The 17,215-nt window shown below is 52.1% G+C and overlaps 2 protein-coding genes across 3 annotated transcripts in view; both read left to right on the forward strand.

The window, feature by feature from the left end:
* The window catches only part of MIDEAS (mitotic deacetylase associated SANT domain protein), a 41,181-nt gene extending 28,692 nt beyond the window's left edge, over positions 1–12,489 (forward strand). For both annotated transcript variants that reach the window (XM_021679779.2, XM_021679780.2), the window contains 9 exons: positions 682–748; positions 1,241–1,383; positions 1,488–1,591; positions 2,120–2,195; positions 2,894–2,982; positions 5,369–5,518; positions 6,681–6,893; positions 8,331–8,527; positions 8,884–12,489. In XM_021679779.2, coding sequence (XP_021535454.1) covers positions 682–748; positions 1,241–1,383; positions 1,488–1,591; positions 2,120–2,195; positions 2,894–2,982; positions 5,369–5,518; positions 6,681–6,893; positions 8,331–8,527; positions 8,884–9,064 — 1,220 coding nt within the window. In that variant the 3' untranslated portion in view covers positions 9,065–12,489. The remainder of the gene's footprint in view (positions 1–681; positions 749–1,240; positions 1,384–1,487; positions 1,592–2,119; positions 2,196–2,893; positions 2,983–5,368; positions 5,519–6,680; positions 6,894–8,330; positions 8,528–8,883) is intronic.
* Positions 12,490–13,829: 1,340 nt separating this feature from the next.
* On the forward strand, positions 13,830–15,831 carry PNMA1 (PNMA family member 1). The gene has a single exon (XM_021679782.1). It carries the CDS (start codon positions 13,984–13,986, stop codon positions 15,043–15,045), a length of 1,062 nt encoding a protein of 353 aa, XP_021535457.1. The 5' UTR covers positions 13,830–13,983; the 3' UTR covers positions 15,046–15,831.
* The last annotated feature ends 1,384 nt before the right edge of the window (positions 15,832–17,215 follow it).

Here is a 17,215-nt window from a genome sequence, read left to right on the forward strand (position 1 = left end):
GGGTTCAGGCAAGGGGGTAGGGGGAGGTATAGATGGAAGGGGGACTGCATGAGCCAGCTGAGCTGAGGAGTTCAGGTTTTATCTCAGGCTGCAGAGGGGAGTCAGCCAAGGTTTTGGTTTTGGAGCAAGGGAGTGTCTGGATCACATGGGGCACTAAGATTAGCTCAGGAGAAACTGAGGCTGAGAATCCAGCGTGGAAGTGAGAAGATAAGTGTGAAATGGGGATCCCCTTCACCACCTTGCTAGCGTGCCAGAAGTTTCAGCCTCTTGACTAGAGCAGGTACAGTTTAATGTTGGTGTTAATTCTGTCATGTGGGAGCTCCCGGGGCAGGCACCCAGCTTTGGGTAGGAGTAGTAGTAATAATAATAGCTGATATTTATTGAGGGTGAGGCTCTGTGTGTGATTTCATTCAGTCCTCACATTAATCCTAGGAGGTGGGTAGTAATAGCCCCTTTCAGCAGGTGTGGAAACAGAAGCACCCACATATTTGGCAGAGTCTCAGTTAGTCGTCACAGTTGCAGGCTGAGGAGCCAGGATTCAGGGGGCCTGATTTCCAAGTGTGAGTCTCTGTGAGTCACTGCTGTGGGTCTTTGCAAACAGAGCAGCCACGTAGGGTGGGGGTGGGGGAGCTTGCTGAAGGGAGGACGGTGCCGTTCACCAACGTGCCTTTTGTCCCATAGATAGTGCTGAAGTCACCCCACCTGTCCTGTCTGTGATGGGGGAGGCCACCCCAGTGAGCATCGAGCCGTAAGTGCAGCCCTTCCTCTGGCCCACGGCATGAGGGTGGCCGAGTGGGGTCCAGTGCGTGCGGGTCCCGTGAGGAAGAGGAGGGTCGTGTGGGGCCCACAGAGGGCTGAGCGGGCCTCTGAGATTCTGCAGTGGGCTCTGGGCTTTACTGTCCCCACCCTGCTTCTGGGTGGAAGTCACAGGGAAAGGAAAGGACGAGCGCAGTTTAAATTTGCCTCTGAGGAGAATTAGGAGGGTAGAGTCCAAAAGACTCCTTCCTTCTGTGTCTGGAAACCTGGAGCTTCTCCCCTTTCCAACCTCTGGGCCTTGTCTTTCTGGCCGGACCAGGTGCCCTTTGCCAGGCTTCCTCATGAAAGGCAAATTCCCTTACACCCAGTTGGGGCCTTGCTGTGCTCAGCCTCTGCCAGCTACCCCTTGCATCTTCTCCCGGGGGGAAGGATTCCTTATCGCCGCGGGGTGAGGCCCCACTCCCTGCCCTTTCCACCCCTGCAGACGGATCAACGTGGGCTCCCGGTTCCAGGCAGAAATCCCCTCGATGAGGGACCGCGCTCTGGCAGCTGCGGACCCCCACAAGGCCGACTTGGTGTGGCAGCCGTGGGAGGACCTTGAGAGCAGCCGGGAGAAGCAGAGGCAAGGTGAGAGGGGACCGGGGCCAGGAGGTGAAGGCGGGCTGTCGGGCAGGTGGGTGGGCTAGGCCCGGAAAATGATTTCTTCTCCTCCCTTCCCACATGTGCTCCAGTGGAAGACCTGTTGACAGCTGCCTGCTCCAGTATCTTCCCTGGAGCTGGTACCAACCAGGAGCTGGCCCTGCACTGTCTGCATGAGTCCAGGGGAGACATCCTGGTGAGACAGCAGCCCTGGTGGAGGGAGGGACCCTCAGGGAGGCTGGCCTGGATCCGGGTCTTCTGCGCAGGAGCCAGGACTGCTGACATGCTGATCTGAGGCAGGCAGGAGGGTCTGACCAAGCTGGGGGTTGTAGGGGCTCCACCCACGGCCATCTTCCAAAGTCCAGATGTTGCTGCACAGGGTCCGCCCGTCTACCCCAGTCTCTGATTCTGGGTCAGTGAGTCCCCATCCTTAGAAAGGCTGTCACTGAGGGCTTTCTCTACCTGTGGCTGTCTGTCCTGGGGGCCGCATGTTCCCTCTTAAGAGGCCCACGGCCTGGTTCCAGAGCAGCCCCACCCCCCATGACCTCATCATCCTGCCAGACCTCTTGTCCCTCAGCAGTTAAGCGGGGGCAAAAATAAAGGCCCACCCTACTACTCAGAGGGCTGAAGAAGCCTTCTGGGAGTTTTGCCTGGCACCTAGGATGCTCAGCCTACCACTGAGACCCCTGCAGAGCCCTGACCCTTTTCCTCACTTCCCCTTCAGGAAACGCTGAATAAGCTGCTACTGAAGAAGCCCCTGCGGCCCCATAACCACCCGCTGGCAACGTATCACTACACAGGTGGGCCTGAGACCTGGAGCCTCAAGGGGTCTCCAGCATCAGTGGGGCCCAGCTTCGTGCTGAGTCACAGCCCTGGGTGCGGGGGAGGAGCTGGGGGGTGGACAAGCCAAGAGCCAGAGTGAAGGAACCCACACCAAAGCTGGGGTAGTTCTCAAGGGGCCTCCTGTGCCCTGGAGGGGAAGGGAGAGAGGTGTGGGCAGGTGGGAGGCCATGCAGGCAGAAAAGTCCATGGCGGGGTGCAAGGGACAGGAAGGGACAGGAAGACTCCTAGGGAGTGCCATCCAAACTAGCATCAGGTGCCTTGAATTTAGCCAGCCCCTGGAGTGCCCTGTCCCCTGCTGGGTGCTGTGCTCTAGAAGGGACACTGACCGAATGGCCTAGTCACGGCAGCCACTGTCCTCGATCCCTGTTGAGCGGTGCGTCTTGTGTGTGCCTGGCAGAGCATCGAGGGTGCCCCAGGATTACCTCATTTAGTCTGCACCACAGCGGGCGTGGTGGCTTCTCGGACGAGCTCCCAGGTGGAGAGCGAGGGGAGTGAGGCTCAGAGGCAGATTAAGTGGCACACGCAGGATGTGGATCCAGCTCAGGGTGCCTGCAGAGACCCCCCGTGGATGCCCTCACCCTTCTGGGCCAGTCAGGATCGCCCCCGCGGGGTGCCCAGCTCCACCTCACCACCTTGGCTCCTCTCTGCCCCACAGGCTCTGACCAGTGGAGGATGGCGGAGAGGAAGCTCTTCAACAAGGGCATTGCCATCTACAAGAAGGATTTCTTCCTGGTGCAGAAGCTGGTGAGCTGGGGCAAGTGAAGGCCAGGAACTGGCTGCATGATTTGGGGCTCCCTCAGCCGGTGGTGGGCCTGCAGTCCCTTACCAGGCCCTCTGAGAAAGCGATTAGGTTAAGGCCACTCGGTATCCTCAGAGACAAACAAAACAAGGGGGAAAGATTGGGCCTTTCCTCCCCTTGGTTCCGAGCCTTCTTCCCTCAGGTTAGGGTAGTGTGCCCATACTCTGGGATCTCAGAGGGAGGCCTGAGTGGGCAGACCCAGCGAGGTCAGACTTCAGAGAGTGACCTGCCTCGGGGCCGGGGGGGGGGGGGGGCAGGAAGAGAAGGAGGGCTGCAGACAGATGTGAGCCATTCCCCAAGGGGCTGGAGTACTTCAAAAGCCACAACCAGCATGTGGAGGAGAGATCACCCTAAGAATGAGGGGAACTGGGAGCCAGCAAGGAAGAGACTGTGTAACTGACCTGGGGGGCCGCTGCCCTCTTCCTGCCAGTCCCAGGGCTTCCTTCCAGTAACTCAGCTGACCAAGTAGAGGAGGCCAAGCCTAGTTTTCCTAGATTGGATTTATCTCGTCCTCTCCCTGTGTTCTTCTGGGAGAAGAAGAGTGCTTTGCTAATCCAAGGACTTGCATCGTTCCAGCAGCCCTGCCTCACAAAATCTGAGCCTTGTGGACCACTGAGGAAAGAGGGTTTCCAAGAATGTGTTCTCTCCTCCTGGAACTGTAGATTGTGCCAGGACAGCTCTGGGGACTGGGCAAAGTGCTGATGAACTCTCCTACAAGGGCCCTGTTGTGAGGACAGTCATTTGCTGGGGTTAAACAACATTGCATTCCCAGATTGGGCAACATTTCTGCGAAGTACATGCCCGTGAAATGCACCGCAGGGCGACTAACGCCTTAATGAAAAGAGCAGACCATTAGTCATACAGATGATCAAAGAGAATTGATAGCAAAAGCGTAAACAGGATCTAATTAATACATTTGTGACTTGGCCATTCCTGTGAGATTGGAGCACATCTGTTTCCTCCTCGGGCACTGAAGACTGTCACTGACCCCTTGGGCTCTGTGGATAGGACTTCCCAGCTCCCTCTGCAGCCCCACAGTTGGCTGAGCTGCCTGGGAGCCTGGGGCAGAAAGGGCAGAGTCAGAGCAAACAGCCTCTGTGTGTGGGAAACGCTCCAGAAACTAAACCCAGGAGCCAGATGCATTTGTGACCTAGGAGTGCTAGGATTTCAGAGGCCAGGAGGCCCCTTGGAGGCTCATCTACACGTGAAGAGACTCGCCTAGAGTCACACAGCCATTTAGTGGCAGAGTTAGAAGTAAGACTTGGGCCTTCTGCTTCCTTTTCAGGTTTTCCAGAACTTTCTTGTTAGTGTCCCTTCAGTCCCTCTCTGACATAGGACGGTTTAACATTTCTCTAAGCCTCACTTGCCAGTTGCAGCACCCTGGGGAGGAATGACACTGTTGCCCGGCTTCATGAAGGCAGTTTGTGTTGCCAGGTCTGCGCTGGCTCTGAACATGGGTGGTGTCCACACTTTTTCACCCTGAACTTTTTATTTTGGAAAAATTTCAGACTTACAGCAAAATTGAAAAAATAGTGCAATGAACACCCATGTACCCCTCATATACATTTACCAATTGTTACCGTTTGCCATACTTGCTTTCCCTTTCTCTCTCTCTTTCTCTGTTTATATATAAATTTATATACACCCTACTTCCTCTCCCTCTGTTTTAACTAATCATTAAAAGTTAGTTACAGACATCATGACACTTGACCCAAATATCACTTAAAAACAAGGATATTCTCTTGCAAAACCACAATACCGTCATCATACCCAAGAAATTTAAACTGATACAATAATATTCTCTAATATGCAGTCCCTATTCAGATCTCCCCCAATGGCCTTTTGTTGCTTTTAGCTTTTTAGCTTTTTTTTTTTTTAAAGGTAATTTGGTAACTTTTTTTTTTTTTTTAAGATTTTATTTATTTATTTGAGACAGAGAGAATGAGATACAGAGAGCATGAGAGGGAGGAGGGTCAGAGGGAGAAGCAGGCTCCCCGCCGAGCAGGGAGCCCGATGCGGGACTCAATCCAGGGACTCCAGGATCATGACCTGAGCCGAAGGCAGTCGCTCAACCAACTGAGCCACCCAGGCGCCCGCTTTTTAGCTTTTTTAGTTTTTTTTTTCTTTTCTTTTTTAATAGTGCTGAAGCATTGGTCAGTGGTTTGTTCAGAGTAGGCATTGGAGAAATGGTTGTATTTCCTGGGTTTCTCGGGTTCAGCATTTGTTGCGGTTGGGGGCGGGGGGACCATATGCGTGGACAGGAAAGGCTGGAGTACCCCAGGCAGGTGAGCTAAACCAGGAACTCTGACCTCAGTTTTGGCTTCAAACCAGATCCAGACCAAGACCGTGGCCCAGTGCGTGGAGTTCTACTACACCTACAAGAAGCAGGTGAAAATTGGCCGCAATGGGACGCTAACCTTCGGGGATGTGGATACAAGCGACGAGAAGTCGGCCCAGGAAGAGGTTGAAGTGGATATTAAGGTGACTCCCTTCCCAGCTTTGGCTGCTTAGAGCCTTGGCTGTGTCTGGGGCCAGGGGCTGAGTTGGGAGCCTGAGGCCAAGCTCTCTGGAAGTCCCTGGAGGGTAGAGAGAGGAAGGCAGTGTCCCTGACAGCCTCAAGGAGCTGATGTCCTGGGCACTGGACCTGGACCTTTTAGGTTCCCCTCTCTATCTGCCAGTGTCATGATAATAACAGGTTGTGTTGATGCAGAACCCCGCATCAGTATTTGTACCAGTGCTGACTTACTGTCCCCTCGCAGCAGATCTCTAACACTGTTGCCCAAACTGGAGTCATTCTTACACAGCCATGAATACGTTCTCTCTGCATCCCGACCACACGTCACTGTTACTGATTTTGTCATGTTCACATACCACCTGTGCTCCTACTTCATATTTTTCTTTAAATCAACTCATTTGTTACTCAGAAGAGAAACATTGTATCACAATCATAAATAGATAACTAGTATTGTTTGCCATAGAAGGTACTAGTGAAAATAAGTAGATAATGAAAACCAGACAATGTTATTAAATTCTAGGTAGATACTCTTACCTGCCAAGGCTCTGAGTCTTGGCCCTGATCTCTGTTTAATTAAATCTGGAGAAGTATAGAAGACACATTAAGATCCAACTCGAAACTTTGTCCTTGACACAATCAGGATTGAAAGAAAATTGAAAAGTGAATATTACTTAATTCTCTGTCCATGTATCCACCTAACATCATCTTGGTGATGTGCTAAGCAGGGAGTGGTTTGGTCCCCAGTGTGCAGATGGGAAGTGGGTGCAGGTCCCGAAAGCATGAGGAAGATGGTTTAGAATTGCAGCTAAGGCTGCTGCCTGGCCCCACCAGACAACCTTGCTGAAGGATGTGTCTCTTGGACTGGCATGCTCCCTCCCTGCCCCTAACTCAGTCTCAAGTGCTCCGTCTCTTCCTGAGGGCTTCCAGGGCTCCAGACTCCATCGTCTTTCCCAGGCAGACTAGCGGGGGGAGGATACAGAGCCGCAGCACGGGAGGCCACGCTGGGCCGGGCCAGGCCAGGCAAGCAGGGTGAGCAGGGGCTAGTGGCCCCGGGCTGAGTCACAAGCAGGGCAGTGCGGCTGTGTAACTGAGCTCCAGGCTCACTGCCCTCGTTCTTGTCCCCTGTAGACTTCCCAGAAGTTCCCTAGGGTGCCTCCTCCCAGAAGAGAGTCTCCAAGTGAAGAGAGACGAGAGCCCAAGAGGGAAGTAAAGGAGACCAGGAAGGAGGGGGAGGAGGAGGTGCCAGAGATCCAGGAGAAGGGAGAGCAGGAGGAGGGGAGAGAGCGAAGCCGGAGGGCAGCGGCTGTCAAGGCCACACAGACACTACAGGCCAATGAGTCGGTAAGTGTGACCTCCGCCGGGGGAGCCCAGGGCCAGGAGGGGGGCTGGAGCTGGGCCTGGGGGGTGGGAGGGAGGGCAGAACAGGAACATGGAACCCTGGGTGATAGGCACTGTCATTATGCCCATTTTACAGATGAGGAAATTGAGGCCCCTAGGTAAGACCACTAGTAGGCAGCCTGACTCCAAAGTCTGCTATTAATTTTTATACTATATTGCTTCTGGATCTGAGACTCAAGAAGAAGGCTTTGTGAAGACCTAAAAGGCATGTGGGACGTTGGGGAAGCATTTATGAGTTGTAGGTCAGGCAGGCTCCCCCTAAGAGAGCTGTGTCCCCACCAAGAACGCCTGGCAAGAATGAGCTGAGACCATGAGAACAGCAATGGCCCCTCACACATGTTCTCCGCACAGTGCCTTCCTGCCCATTATCTCTCGTTGATTCCTCACGGTAACCGCATAAAGTGTGAACACCTACCTGGAAGATAGAGGACACTGGGTTCAGAGATGCTGAGTGACTTGCCTGAGGTCCCGCCCGCGGTCCTTGTAGTGAGGTCCTCTGTCCACCATATCGCAGACCAAGAAGCCAGACATACCGGCCAGAGGTGTTCCTTGTCAGGGACAGGTCCCCCAAAAGAGAGTAGGGATGGGAAGGGCCTATTAGGAAACTACCATGAGAGCCTTTAAAAAAATTTTTGTGTTGTACACTTACGCTTGCAGGAAGACACCCCCCAACCCCGCCCCAGACTGTAGACAACAGCTGTTTCCTCTCTTCTGAGACTTGGTGGTGCTCCTCCAGGAGCTGTGCTCTGTGTACAAGCTCCAAGTTCTGCTGACTTCTGTGAATACTCTCCTATGAGGGTCAACCGTGCACATACTTCCGACTTCTGATGGCCATCTGAGGCTCCCCTAACCCAAGGCCCATGATTCCTATATCCTGAACAGCACCCCTCCAGCTCTGTGCCAGGGTCCTCTACTCTCGGTCGTTTGCTTGTCTACTTGGCATTTCCGCTGGTGGCTCATGTTGTCTGTCCCGTTCACTAGATTTCGAGCTCTCTGAGAGCAGGGGTCCCTGTCTGTCACCTCTGTATCCCCAGCATCTGGCACAGTCACATGGACTTGAATCTCATTTATGGAATTAAGGCATGAATGAATGGGCTAAATGACTGAAAACATGCAAACATCATTAATTGAGACACCAAGGCCCCTCCGTCAGATAGATGCATGGAGAAGTCCTAGCTGCCATAGGCTGTCCCACAGAATGACTGTAGCAACAGCTTGGCAAAGATAGAGTTGGCCAAAGACCGGAATGGGCTGCCAGAAAGCAGTGAGTCCCTTGTCACTGAAAGGATTCCAGTGGATTCTAGGGGACCATTTGGCAGGAGTGATTCAGGAACCTCTCCTTCCCAGATCTCTCACCTCTCCTTGTCTGATCCTCTCCAGGCCAATGACATCCTCATCCTCCGAAGCCATGAATCAAATGCCCCTGGGTCTGCTGGTGGCCATGCCTCAGAGAAGCCAAGGGAGGGGGCAGGGAAGTCACGGAGGGCACTACCTTTTTCGGAGAAGAAGAAAAAACCAGAGACATTTAACAAGACCCAAAATCAGGAGAACACTTTCCCTTGTAAAAAATGTGGCAGGTAAGATGGTGGCCCTTCCTCCACTGGGACCTAGCAGGGTGGCCACGGCTGGGGGGCAGGGGAGAGGGAAGAGGCAGTCGGAACTTTGCCCTTGTCTTCTGATTGGCAATGAGGGTTTCTAGGGCAGTGATGTCACCTGGCTCCGAGAAGACGGATGATGGCGCTGAATCAGGAACCCCTCCGTTTGTTCCCTAGGAGGAGGGTGGGGGTGGGCCGAGTGGCCGGAGCCCGGCAGGCGGGCTCAGTACGGACCCAGGCGGGGCGCACACTGCACACACGCACGCACGCCCTAGCCTGGTGGTCCCAGGGGCGTGGGGACGGCCCTCTGACTTGAGCCCCTCCTGCCCCGGCTACAGGGTGTTTTACAAGGTGAAGAGCCGCAGCGCCCACATGAAGAGCCACGCGGAGCAGGAGAAGAAGGCAGCCGCTCTGAGGCAGAAGGAGAAGGAGGCGGCGGCCGCCGCGGCCACCGCAGCCGCCGCCTCTCCGCACCAGCCGGCCCTGCGCGAGGAGAGCGGCGCGGGGGAGAGGGGCTGACGGCCCGGGGTGGGGGGAGCTCGGCCGCGGGGCCCCGGGGCCGCCCCTCTCCCCGGACCCCCGGCCCTCCCCGCACCAGCCTGCCCGAGCTCCGGCAAGCACCCCGGGACCTCCGGAGGGAGAGAGGAGCGATCACGTGGACTTTTCTCTGCAAAACGAGACAATAAAATAAACGGCTCTTTTATTTATCAAAGGCCCGGGAGCAGCCTTCAGGGCTGCAGGATCCAGTTCTCTTGCATTCGGTGTCGGAAGTCGCCCTTACGCTTTCCTGGAACCGCCGAGGTCCCTGCCGGCTGGGGCTGCCCCCTCGGGAGAGCCTCCAGCGCCACCGCCGCCGCCCACGCCGGGACCTCGGCCGCCGCGCAGCTTCTTCCGTCCGTGACCCCCCCTCCGCCCCCCTCCCCCGCACCCACGGAGAGCCAAGCACTAGCTCACCCTCCTGGCAACATTATTTCCCCTCCCCAGAGGACCTCAGAGGCTGCACAGGCCCTGCCCCAAGCCCCGGGCAAAAGGGACTCCCCGGGAGGGAGTGTGGTGGTCTCTCCGAGAGGGAGCTCAGCCTGGTACCTGTGCTGTCCCCTACACGACAATGCCCAGGCCTGCGCCGCTCCCATGACCCTGTCGCAGGCCACCTCTGGGAGGAAGGCTCCCAGAATGCCCGTACGTCAGAGGACAGGTACCTGTCCCTTTGCTGCTGGTGAGCAGCCTGCTGGGGCTGAAGTGTTCTCAAATGTGTGGCCGAGGGACCGGGGTGCCTCCCGAGCTCTCAGCCTACGGGAGGGAAGGCCGCAGAAGGGAAGGCCGCAGACGGTGGAAGCTGCCGGGTGGGGCTGGAGGGAACTTTGTGAGAAACCTTGGCTCTTCCTGCTTCCCACTTTTTTGCCAAACGCCTTTGGGCCCTGGAGGCTGCTAAGGGAGCTTATCTGGGGTCCAGCCTGCTCCTCCTCGGTGCAAGTTCCTCCCTGCCTCTGTCCTGCCCTTGGCAGCTGCCCTCTAACCCCATCCCACCTGGTCTAGTGCTGATACCCACAGCCCAGCCCCCAGTCCTGCTTGCTGGAGATTTCTGGATCCTTCCCTGGGAGGGGGAGGTTTCCTAACCAGATTGGACAGGAGCCTTCATTCCCTGACTTGTGTCATTTGAGAGCTATTTATTTATTCTTAATATTTAATTTTTAACATCCTCTCAGGGACCAGGGGCCTCCTGCTTTCCAGAGGCCCAAGTGCATTTATCCCAAAACAAGGCACCTTCTTGGCATCCACCCCACCCCCATTCCTAAGACCCTAAGGTCCCTCACCTCATTACTCTGGAAGCTTTTGCCAATAGGAGTGATAGTAGCCCTGGAAGAGGGTGCAAAGGTGTGAGGTGTCACCAAAGCCGCAGGAAGACTAGCAGAAACAAGGGAGATCAAAGGCAGTTCTTATTGCTACCTCTTCTCTGGCTGTATTTTCAACTTGCCTGAGGGGATTGGCTGGAAGCCAGAATTCTAGTCTTGTTTCTGGCTGGACGAAGCCATATTTGGCATGGAGTCACTGAAGTGAAGGGCTGGAAGGTTCTAGAGGCCCCATCACTTGCCAATCCTATAGGAGTGCTGAGTTACTTTTCTGATCTTGTTATTCAACTTCAGTTGTGTTAAAAGTTCCAAGTGAATGCAAGTATATGACAGGTCAGCAGGTTAGGAAGGAGCTGAAAATTCTGCTACTCTCCTTACGAGATAGCCTAAAGGCGCCATATTTGGTAGCTGGGAGTGAGGAGGGAGTTTTGTTTCTAAACTATGCACTAGCAGGTGTTCTTCAGCATTCATATATGCATTAATATGGTTCTTCAGGACCCCAGCGATGGGAGTAACAAAATTCTTCTCCCCGCCAGACTCCAGGAAGCTACCTAGATCTTCAACTTCCCAGTTTCCCCCAAAGGCTTCTTCAAGGTCCCAAGACTGCAAAAATCTGGTATACCCTCCAGAAACAGGAGGGTGGCAAATTTAGGCTGTCTTCTAAATCACTTGTGTAATAAGAGTGCCTTCGCAGCTTCGCCCCAAAGTGCTACTTATGTTTCCCGAGGTTTTTTCTATTTAAATAGTATTTAGTTTCAGGCCCCTCTGTGGACGTGTGGTAAAAGGAACCCCCTTCATTTAGAGTGATTCTCCTCTTCTAAGCTCATAGAAATCAGACTAGGTGAATGTTGGGGGAGAAAATCAAGCTGGTACCTCTGTATTAATTCCACCAGACACTGTATTTTTGAAGGGCTCATGCTCCATGATGGATTCATATCTAGAATATAAGGTGAAAGTTAAAATGTGTAGAGGGCAGTTGCCATTTTTCTGAGTGACCTGCCAATAAAGTAGGTGCAGCCATAAGAGCTGGGATAGGTATGTCCTTTATGGTGCTTTCTCCCTGTGAACACAATAGGCTCGTCTTCTGGTTTTTCTTTCTCTTTTCTATTCAGAGCTGTTTAAGAAGTTAAATGACAAACACCTCCAGCTTTATAATGCCCTCCCCACACCATCTCCCATATCCATCTTCCAGTCTCCATCTACACTTAGCTAAGGGCATGAAACTAACCAGTGCCTGTGTTCCAGACCATTTCTGAGGTCTCTTACCCACCCAAGGAGACTGTGCTTCAGCGCACTGTTCTCCATGCCTTCAGCAGCACCCCCTCACAGCTAAGGTACACCCTCATCCCTTCTGCCACCCCCCCACCCCAGCACAGAGGTCGTGTGCTGCTTATGTCTAAAGAGATCCCCTATATTTAACTGCCTCACTGACCTAACCTCTTTCTTCTCATGTGCCAGATGTTAAGATGAAGGAGGAATACGACACATACCCAAGCCTCAGCTGTTTAAATATATTTTCACTGGGGCTCTCTTTTTTCGAACGGTATTTATTACCAGACTGGCAAGCCTAACTCCTTAGGTTTACGGGAAGTATGCATATTTTTATAAAACAATTGTATGTCCTCCCCATATTTTGCTGTGTTAATATTTGCCTCTAACAATTTGCAGCTGTTTCACCTTTCCCTCATTTGTCTCTAAGTTGAAGGCCTTGTTTGGAGGGGACAGCACAGGAACAGCCTTGACAGTCTGTAATTATTGTACAAATATTTTAATAGCATATAAATAAGTATATTCCTTTTATTTTGGAAAAAAACATGATCAGACACTGCCTTTTGTGTGTTTGCTGCCTGTGGCACCCTTTTTAAAAAAGACTGTTACATATTAAAATAGTGTATATATATATAAATATTACCTCTTTTGCTGTACAGTTGTGATAGACAAGACTGAAGATTTTATTTTTTGTGTGCTTTTTATAAAAAAGAAAAAATAACACACTAAAGAAATCTTGCGGATGTGATTGTAATGTACCTATGTAACTTATTTACTTTTGAATGTTCTTCTGTATCTTTAAACCTTTTATTAAATAAGGTTTTAAAAATTCAGAGTTGAATGCTGTGTTCTTTTGGGGAGATTTTCACCACCTGGGATTGACCCCGTTTTGCTTGCAGGGGATTACGTGACATTTTTGAACTACAAGGATTCTATCACCTCTTTGTCAATGATGCCAGGGCAGGAAAAATAACACGCTAACGTCTGCCTGGCTACAAAGATTACTGAAAAGATAGAGATATTTTTACAAAATTTTAGACAAGAAAAAGCCTCAACTCAGTGTCTCACACAAAAACACGGACACGGCACACTTCCCACGTGTTAGTTTTGTTGAGATGAAGTATGGAGGGTGCAGAATGCAATCAGGTGCCGCAGAGGAAGCCGCAGTGCTCACGACGGTATTTTCCTACGCAGCGGTAGACCAGTCCGCCTGATGGACGCATTTCAACATCACCTTAACTCCACTCCAGAATTACATTATCTTTTAAACACGGTCCTTTGTTTAAAAAAAAAAAAAAATCTGGAAAATGTGAAAAAGGAAATGCGCCATCAGAGTAAGCAGTGCCCGGAGCGCCTCGCTAGCACCATGGCAACCGCTCGACCCCGCGAACCACGGGAGCGCGCGGAACTTGCGTCGTCAAGGCCACCGTTGCCATGGCTACGCTCAGCCGCGGGGGGCGGGCCGCGGTGGACGCCGCTCCCGGAGCCGGCCCCGCCCCTCACTGCGGCAGGAACGCCTCCGCTGGCTGCGGGTCGGACGACCTGGCAACTGAGCTGCGCCACACCGCCGCAGCCCGCTGCAGCCGGCGCACGGCCGCCCCTGGCCGCCGCTGCCTCCGCCGCCTGTAACCTCGCTTCCCGGTCCTTCTGGCGCCTCCGCTGCCCGGCCTGTGTCCGCGGTCCTCAGCCGCCCTCGCCGCCTGGAGCCATCACTGCGTCTGCAAAGAAACCGCTTGCGGGCTGGCCTCGCCACCGCCGCTGAGACCTCAGAACTGTCTCTTCCTTCGGGGACGACACAGCCCTCGTCTGCAAAGCACCCGCTCCTCGCCCGACTGAAGGCCGGGCTCCGACCGCGAACGCCGAACGTCTCCGGGAGGAGCCCCGAGTTCCCCGCGCCCCGGCTGCAGGGAGAAGGCGGCCACGCCCCGCGATCACACCCCGGCGCCTCTCCAGCCCCGCGCTCCAGCCTTCGCCACCCGCCCTCGCTCCTCGCCTTCTGCGCTGCGACGCGACACCTTGCCTGCAGGTGGGGGACCCGACCGGAGACGCAGGGTGGCGGCGGACGCGTGACTGACTGCTTGAGCCTCCCAGAGGCTTCGCTGCGAGAACGAGCCGACGGACGGACTGACTGACTTTGGGCGGCGGGCAGCGAAAGGACAAGAGCAGGACTCTGGTGTCATTTGTTAATTGTGATTGCGTGAAGCTTACCTCCCTCGGGCATATTGGGGGGAGTGTCTGCTGCTGTCCCTAAGTCCTAGAGCACAGGGAGCCACAGTCTAATCTGTATTTGTAGAATTGGGATCCTTGGTAGTTGGAAAAATGGCGATGACACTGTTGGAAGACTGGTGCAGGGGGATGGATGTGAACTCCCAGCGAGCCCTGCTGGTCTGGGGGATCCCAGTGAACTGTGATGAGGCTGAAATCGAAGAGACCCTCCAGGCTGCGATGCCCCAGGTGCCCTATCGAGTGCTTGGGAGAATGTTTTGGAGGGAAGAGAATGCGAAAGCAGCCTTGTTAGAGCTCACTGGCGCTGTCGATTACGCCGCGATCCCCAGGGAGATGCCCGGTAAAGGAGGGGTCTGGAAAGTGGTCTTTAAACCCCCGACTTCCGATGCTGAATTTTTAGAAAGGTTGCACCTCTTCCTAGCGAGAGAGGGGTGGACCGTGCAAGATGTTGCCCGCGTCCTTGGGTTTCAGAACCCCGCTCCGGCCCCAGGCCCAGATATGCCAGCAGAGATGCTAAACTATATTTTGGATAACGTTATTCAGCCTCTTGTTGAGTCCATATGGTACAAGAAGCTGACGCTGTTCTCCGGGAGGGACATCCCGGGGCCTGGGGAGGAGACCTTTGATCCCTGGCTGGAACACACCAATGAGGTCATAGAGGAGTGGCAGGTGTCTGATGTAGAAAAGAGGCGGCGGTTGATGGAGAGTCTTAGAGGCCCTGCCGCTGATGTCATCCGCATCCTCAAGACTAACAACCCTTCGATAACCACTGCCGAATGCCTGAAGGCGCTTGAGCAGGTGTTTGGGAGCGTCGAGAGCTCTAGGGATGCGCAGGTCAGGTTTCTGAACACTTACCAGAACCCGGGAGAAAAGTTATCTGCATATGTCATTCGTCTGGAGCCTCTTCTGCAGAAGATGGTGGAGAAGGGGGCCATAGATAAAGATAACGTGAACCAGGCCCGCCTGGAGCAGGTCATTGCCGGGGCCAACCACAGCGGGGCCATCCGAAGGCAGCTGTGGCTGACAGGAGCTGCGGAAGGGCCTGCCCCTAACCTCTTCCAGCTGCTGGTGCAGATCCGCGAGGAGGAGGCCAAGGAGGAGGAGGAGGAGGCTGAGGCCGCCCTCCTGCAGTTAGGCCTGGAGGGGCACTTCTGAGGCCCAGGAGTTGGGCTGTAGTGCAGATGTAGATCCCAGCTGCTTTCCTTGTCTCCGTGCTGTCTTAACAGGTGTGTGTCTTAGTTGTGAAGACTGCACCATGTTCTGTTGTTTTGGGGGGTGGGGGGAGTCAGGCCTGGGTATTCATGTAACATTAGTACAGTGCTGCCAGTGAGCCCCCTGAGCTGCTACAAGTGAGTCATCCTAGCCACAGTGCCAAGTAAAGACCTGCACACAGGTGCTCAGTGTAAGCTGCCGTGGCGGTCATCAGTTGTGAACCTGTGAATCCATGACACTTCCCACGGAGGTGAGCAGGTGGGAAACTGCATGTTCAGATGTTCAGGGCAGGGCCTGGCAACACAGGAAGTGTTCAGTAAATATATGAGCTGTCCTTACTAATATCATGAATAGTTTTTGTGTTTACAGTAAATTGCTCCTCATTTATATTAATGGAAAGAAGTGTGACTTAATTAGATACTATTTATTCAACCTTACAAATTACTTATTTTTCATCTTGAAACATCTGGATCAGTTTAATTGAAAAGTATTCTGAGACTATGGAATGGGGTGTTAGAAAAATACCGCAATTCTAGAATTATGTAAATCAATTTTTCTCTGTACAAGATACAGAAATAAATTGCATGGGAAGGTTAATAAGAACCAGTTACAGTATCTATTCCCCCATTTCAAATCTTTGTCATTGAATAGTAGTTCTTGTTCGTGCTGATTCTAAGTGTTCTAAATTTGAAGTTATCAAAATACATGTATATGAATAAAAGAATTTTAAAATTCTGTTGTCTTGTTTTTCTGACACATATACAAAATTTCAGTGTAATTAAGCTCTATATTCTCTTTTCTTAGGAAGACTTCCCCATGTCACTAAAAAAATCAAACTTCAATTACTTTAAGCTTTATAGCATACTGTGTAAGTATAAATTGCAGAACCTTTCAATGTATTCCATTTTTGCATGTTTTCTACAAGGCAAATGTTAGAAGGCTAAATAGATGTAAGTAAATATTAACTTACTATAAAATGTTAGGAAATACTGAAATGGGGCTCAGGATGTTATCTAGCAATGCTTTTTCTCCCCTTTTAAATCCCTTTTCAGCTAAAAATCTTTGTTTTGCTACAGAAATAATTCCTCATACCTGTTTAAAATGAATGTTTCAGATTTATAGCATCCATTTTATATCCAGAGGATATAAACAGGGAAAGAGTTTAAAAACATGTTTGCAGAGAATCAGGGACTGAAGATGTTTGTCTTGAGATCCCAATAAATCCAGAAGTGGTTACATGAACATAAGAGTTCAGTGGGGTTTTCCCCTAGTAACAAGGCTTTAAAATTATAGCCAACCTATTTAACAATCTTAAGGCAAAAAAATTACCAAGGCTAATACTGGTATACAGTCTAAAAGATTTTTCTGTACACTCACTTATGTCCTCATCTCCCATGTCAGGTCTGTTCCACCCTCACAGTCTTCTCCCAACACACATCTCCACATATTTGACCCTTAAAACAGATATGCAAGTCTTCACTTCCCCCACCAAACATGTCCCCTCATTCCTCCACGCCCCAACTCACAGAGCCTCCCCCTCCATTCCCATCAGCATGGCAGCATGGCACTGGGTACACGCAGCCCCCTCACTTCTCAGACTCTTACCCGTACACACACGCTCACTCCCACCTCTCCCCGCCAGCACTCCATCGTACCCCACCCCATGCATACAGTGCAGCAGTCTCCCACCCCAACCATACATTCCTGTCTCTCCACACACGCGTGCACACGTGCTCCCACTGCTGCTCCCACCAGCTGGCCACCACATATACACACATTCTCACCCATACATACTACATTCGTAATAAAAGTGATTGCGGTCTTCATTTTTTTCACCCAATGTTATAGGCATCCTTCTATGTCTGTACATAGGGATATACACCTTTTTATAGCTGCAGAGTTGACCGCACTTTAGAAAGGAGGGTTATCACTTGGGATTCTTTTATTATGTATAATAATTATATATCTACATATACATACATATATATTTATATAATACATATATATGGTATACATGTCAGGATTCTAGACAGCCACCCTTTATTCTAGAAAGTAATGAACTAAAAATAATGAGCTGTTTCTAACCTGAATTAAGGTTTTCTCTTTATAGGCT

The sequence above is a fragment of the Neomonachus schauinslandi genome, chromosome 9, assembly GCF_002201575.2.
Source record: "Neomonachus schauinslandi chromosome 9, ASM220157v2, whole genome shotgun sequence".
In the NCBI taxonomy this organism is placed as follows: Eukaryota; Metazoa; Chordata; class Mammalia; order Carnivora; family Phocidae; genus Neomonachus; species Neomonachus schauinslandi.

Excerpts from the sequence above, each read along its gene's own strand:
- PNMA1 (XM_021679782.1), top strand. The coding sequence starts at position 13,984 with ATGGCGATGACACTGTTGGAAGACTGGTGCAGGGGGATGGATGTGAAC.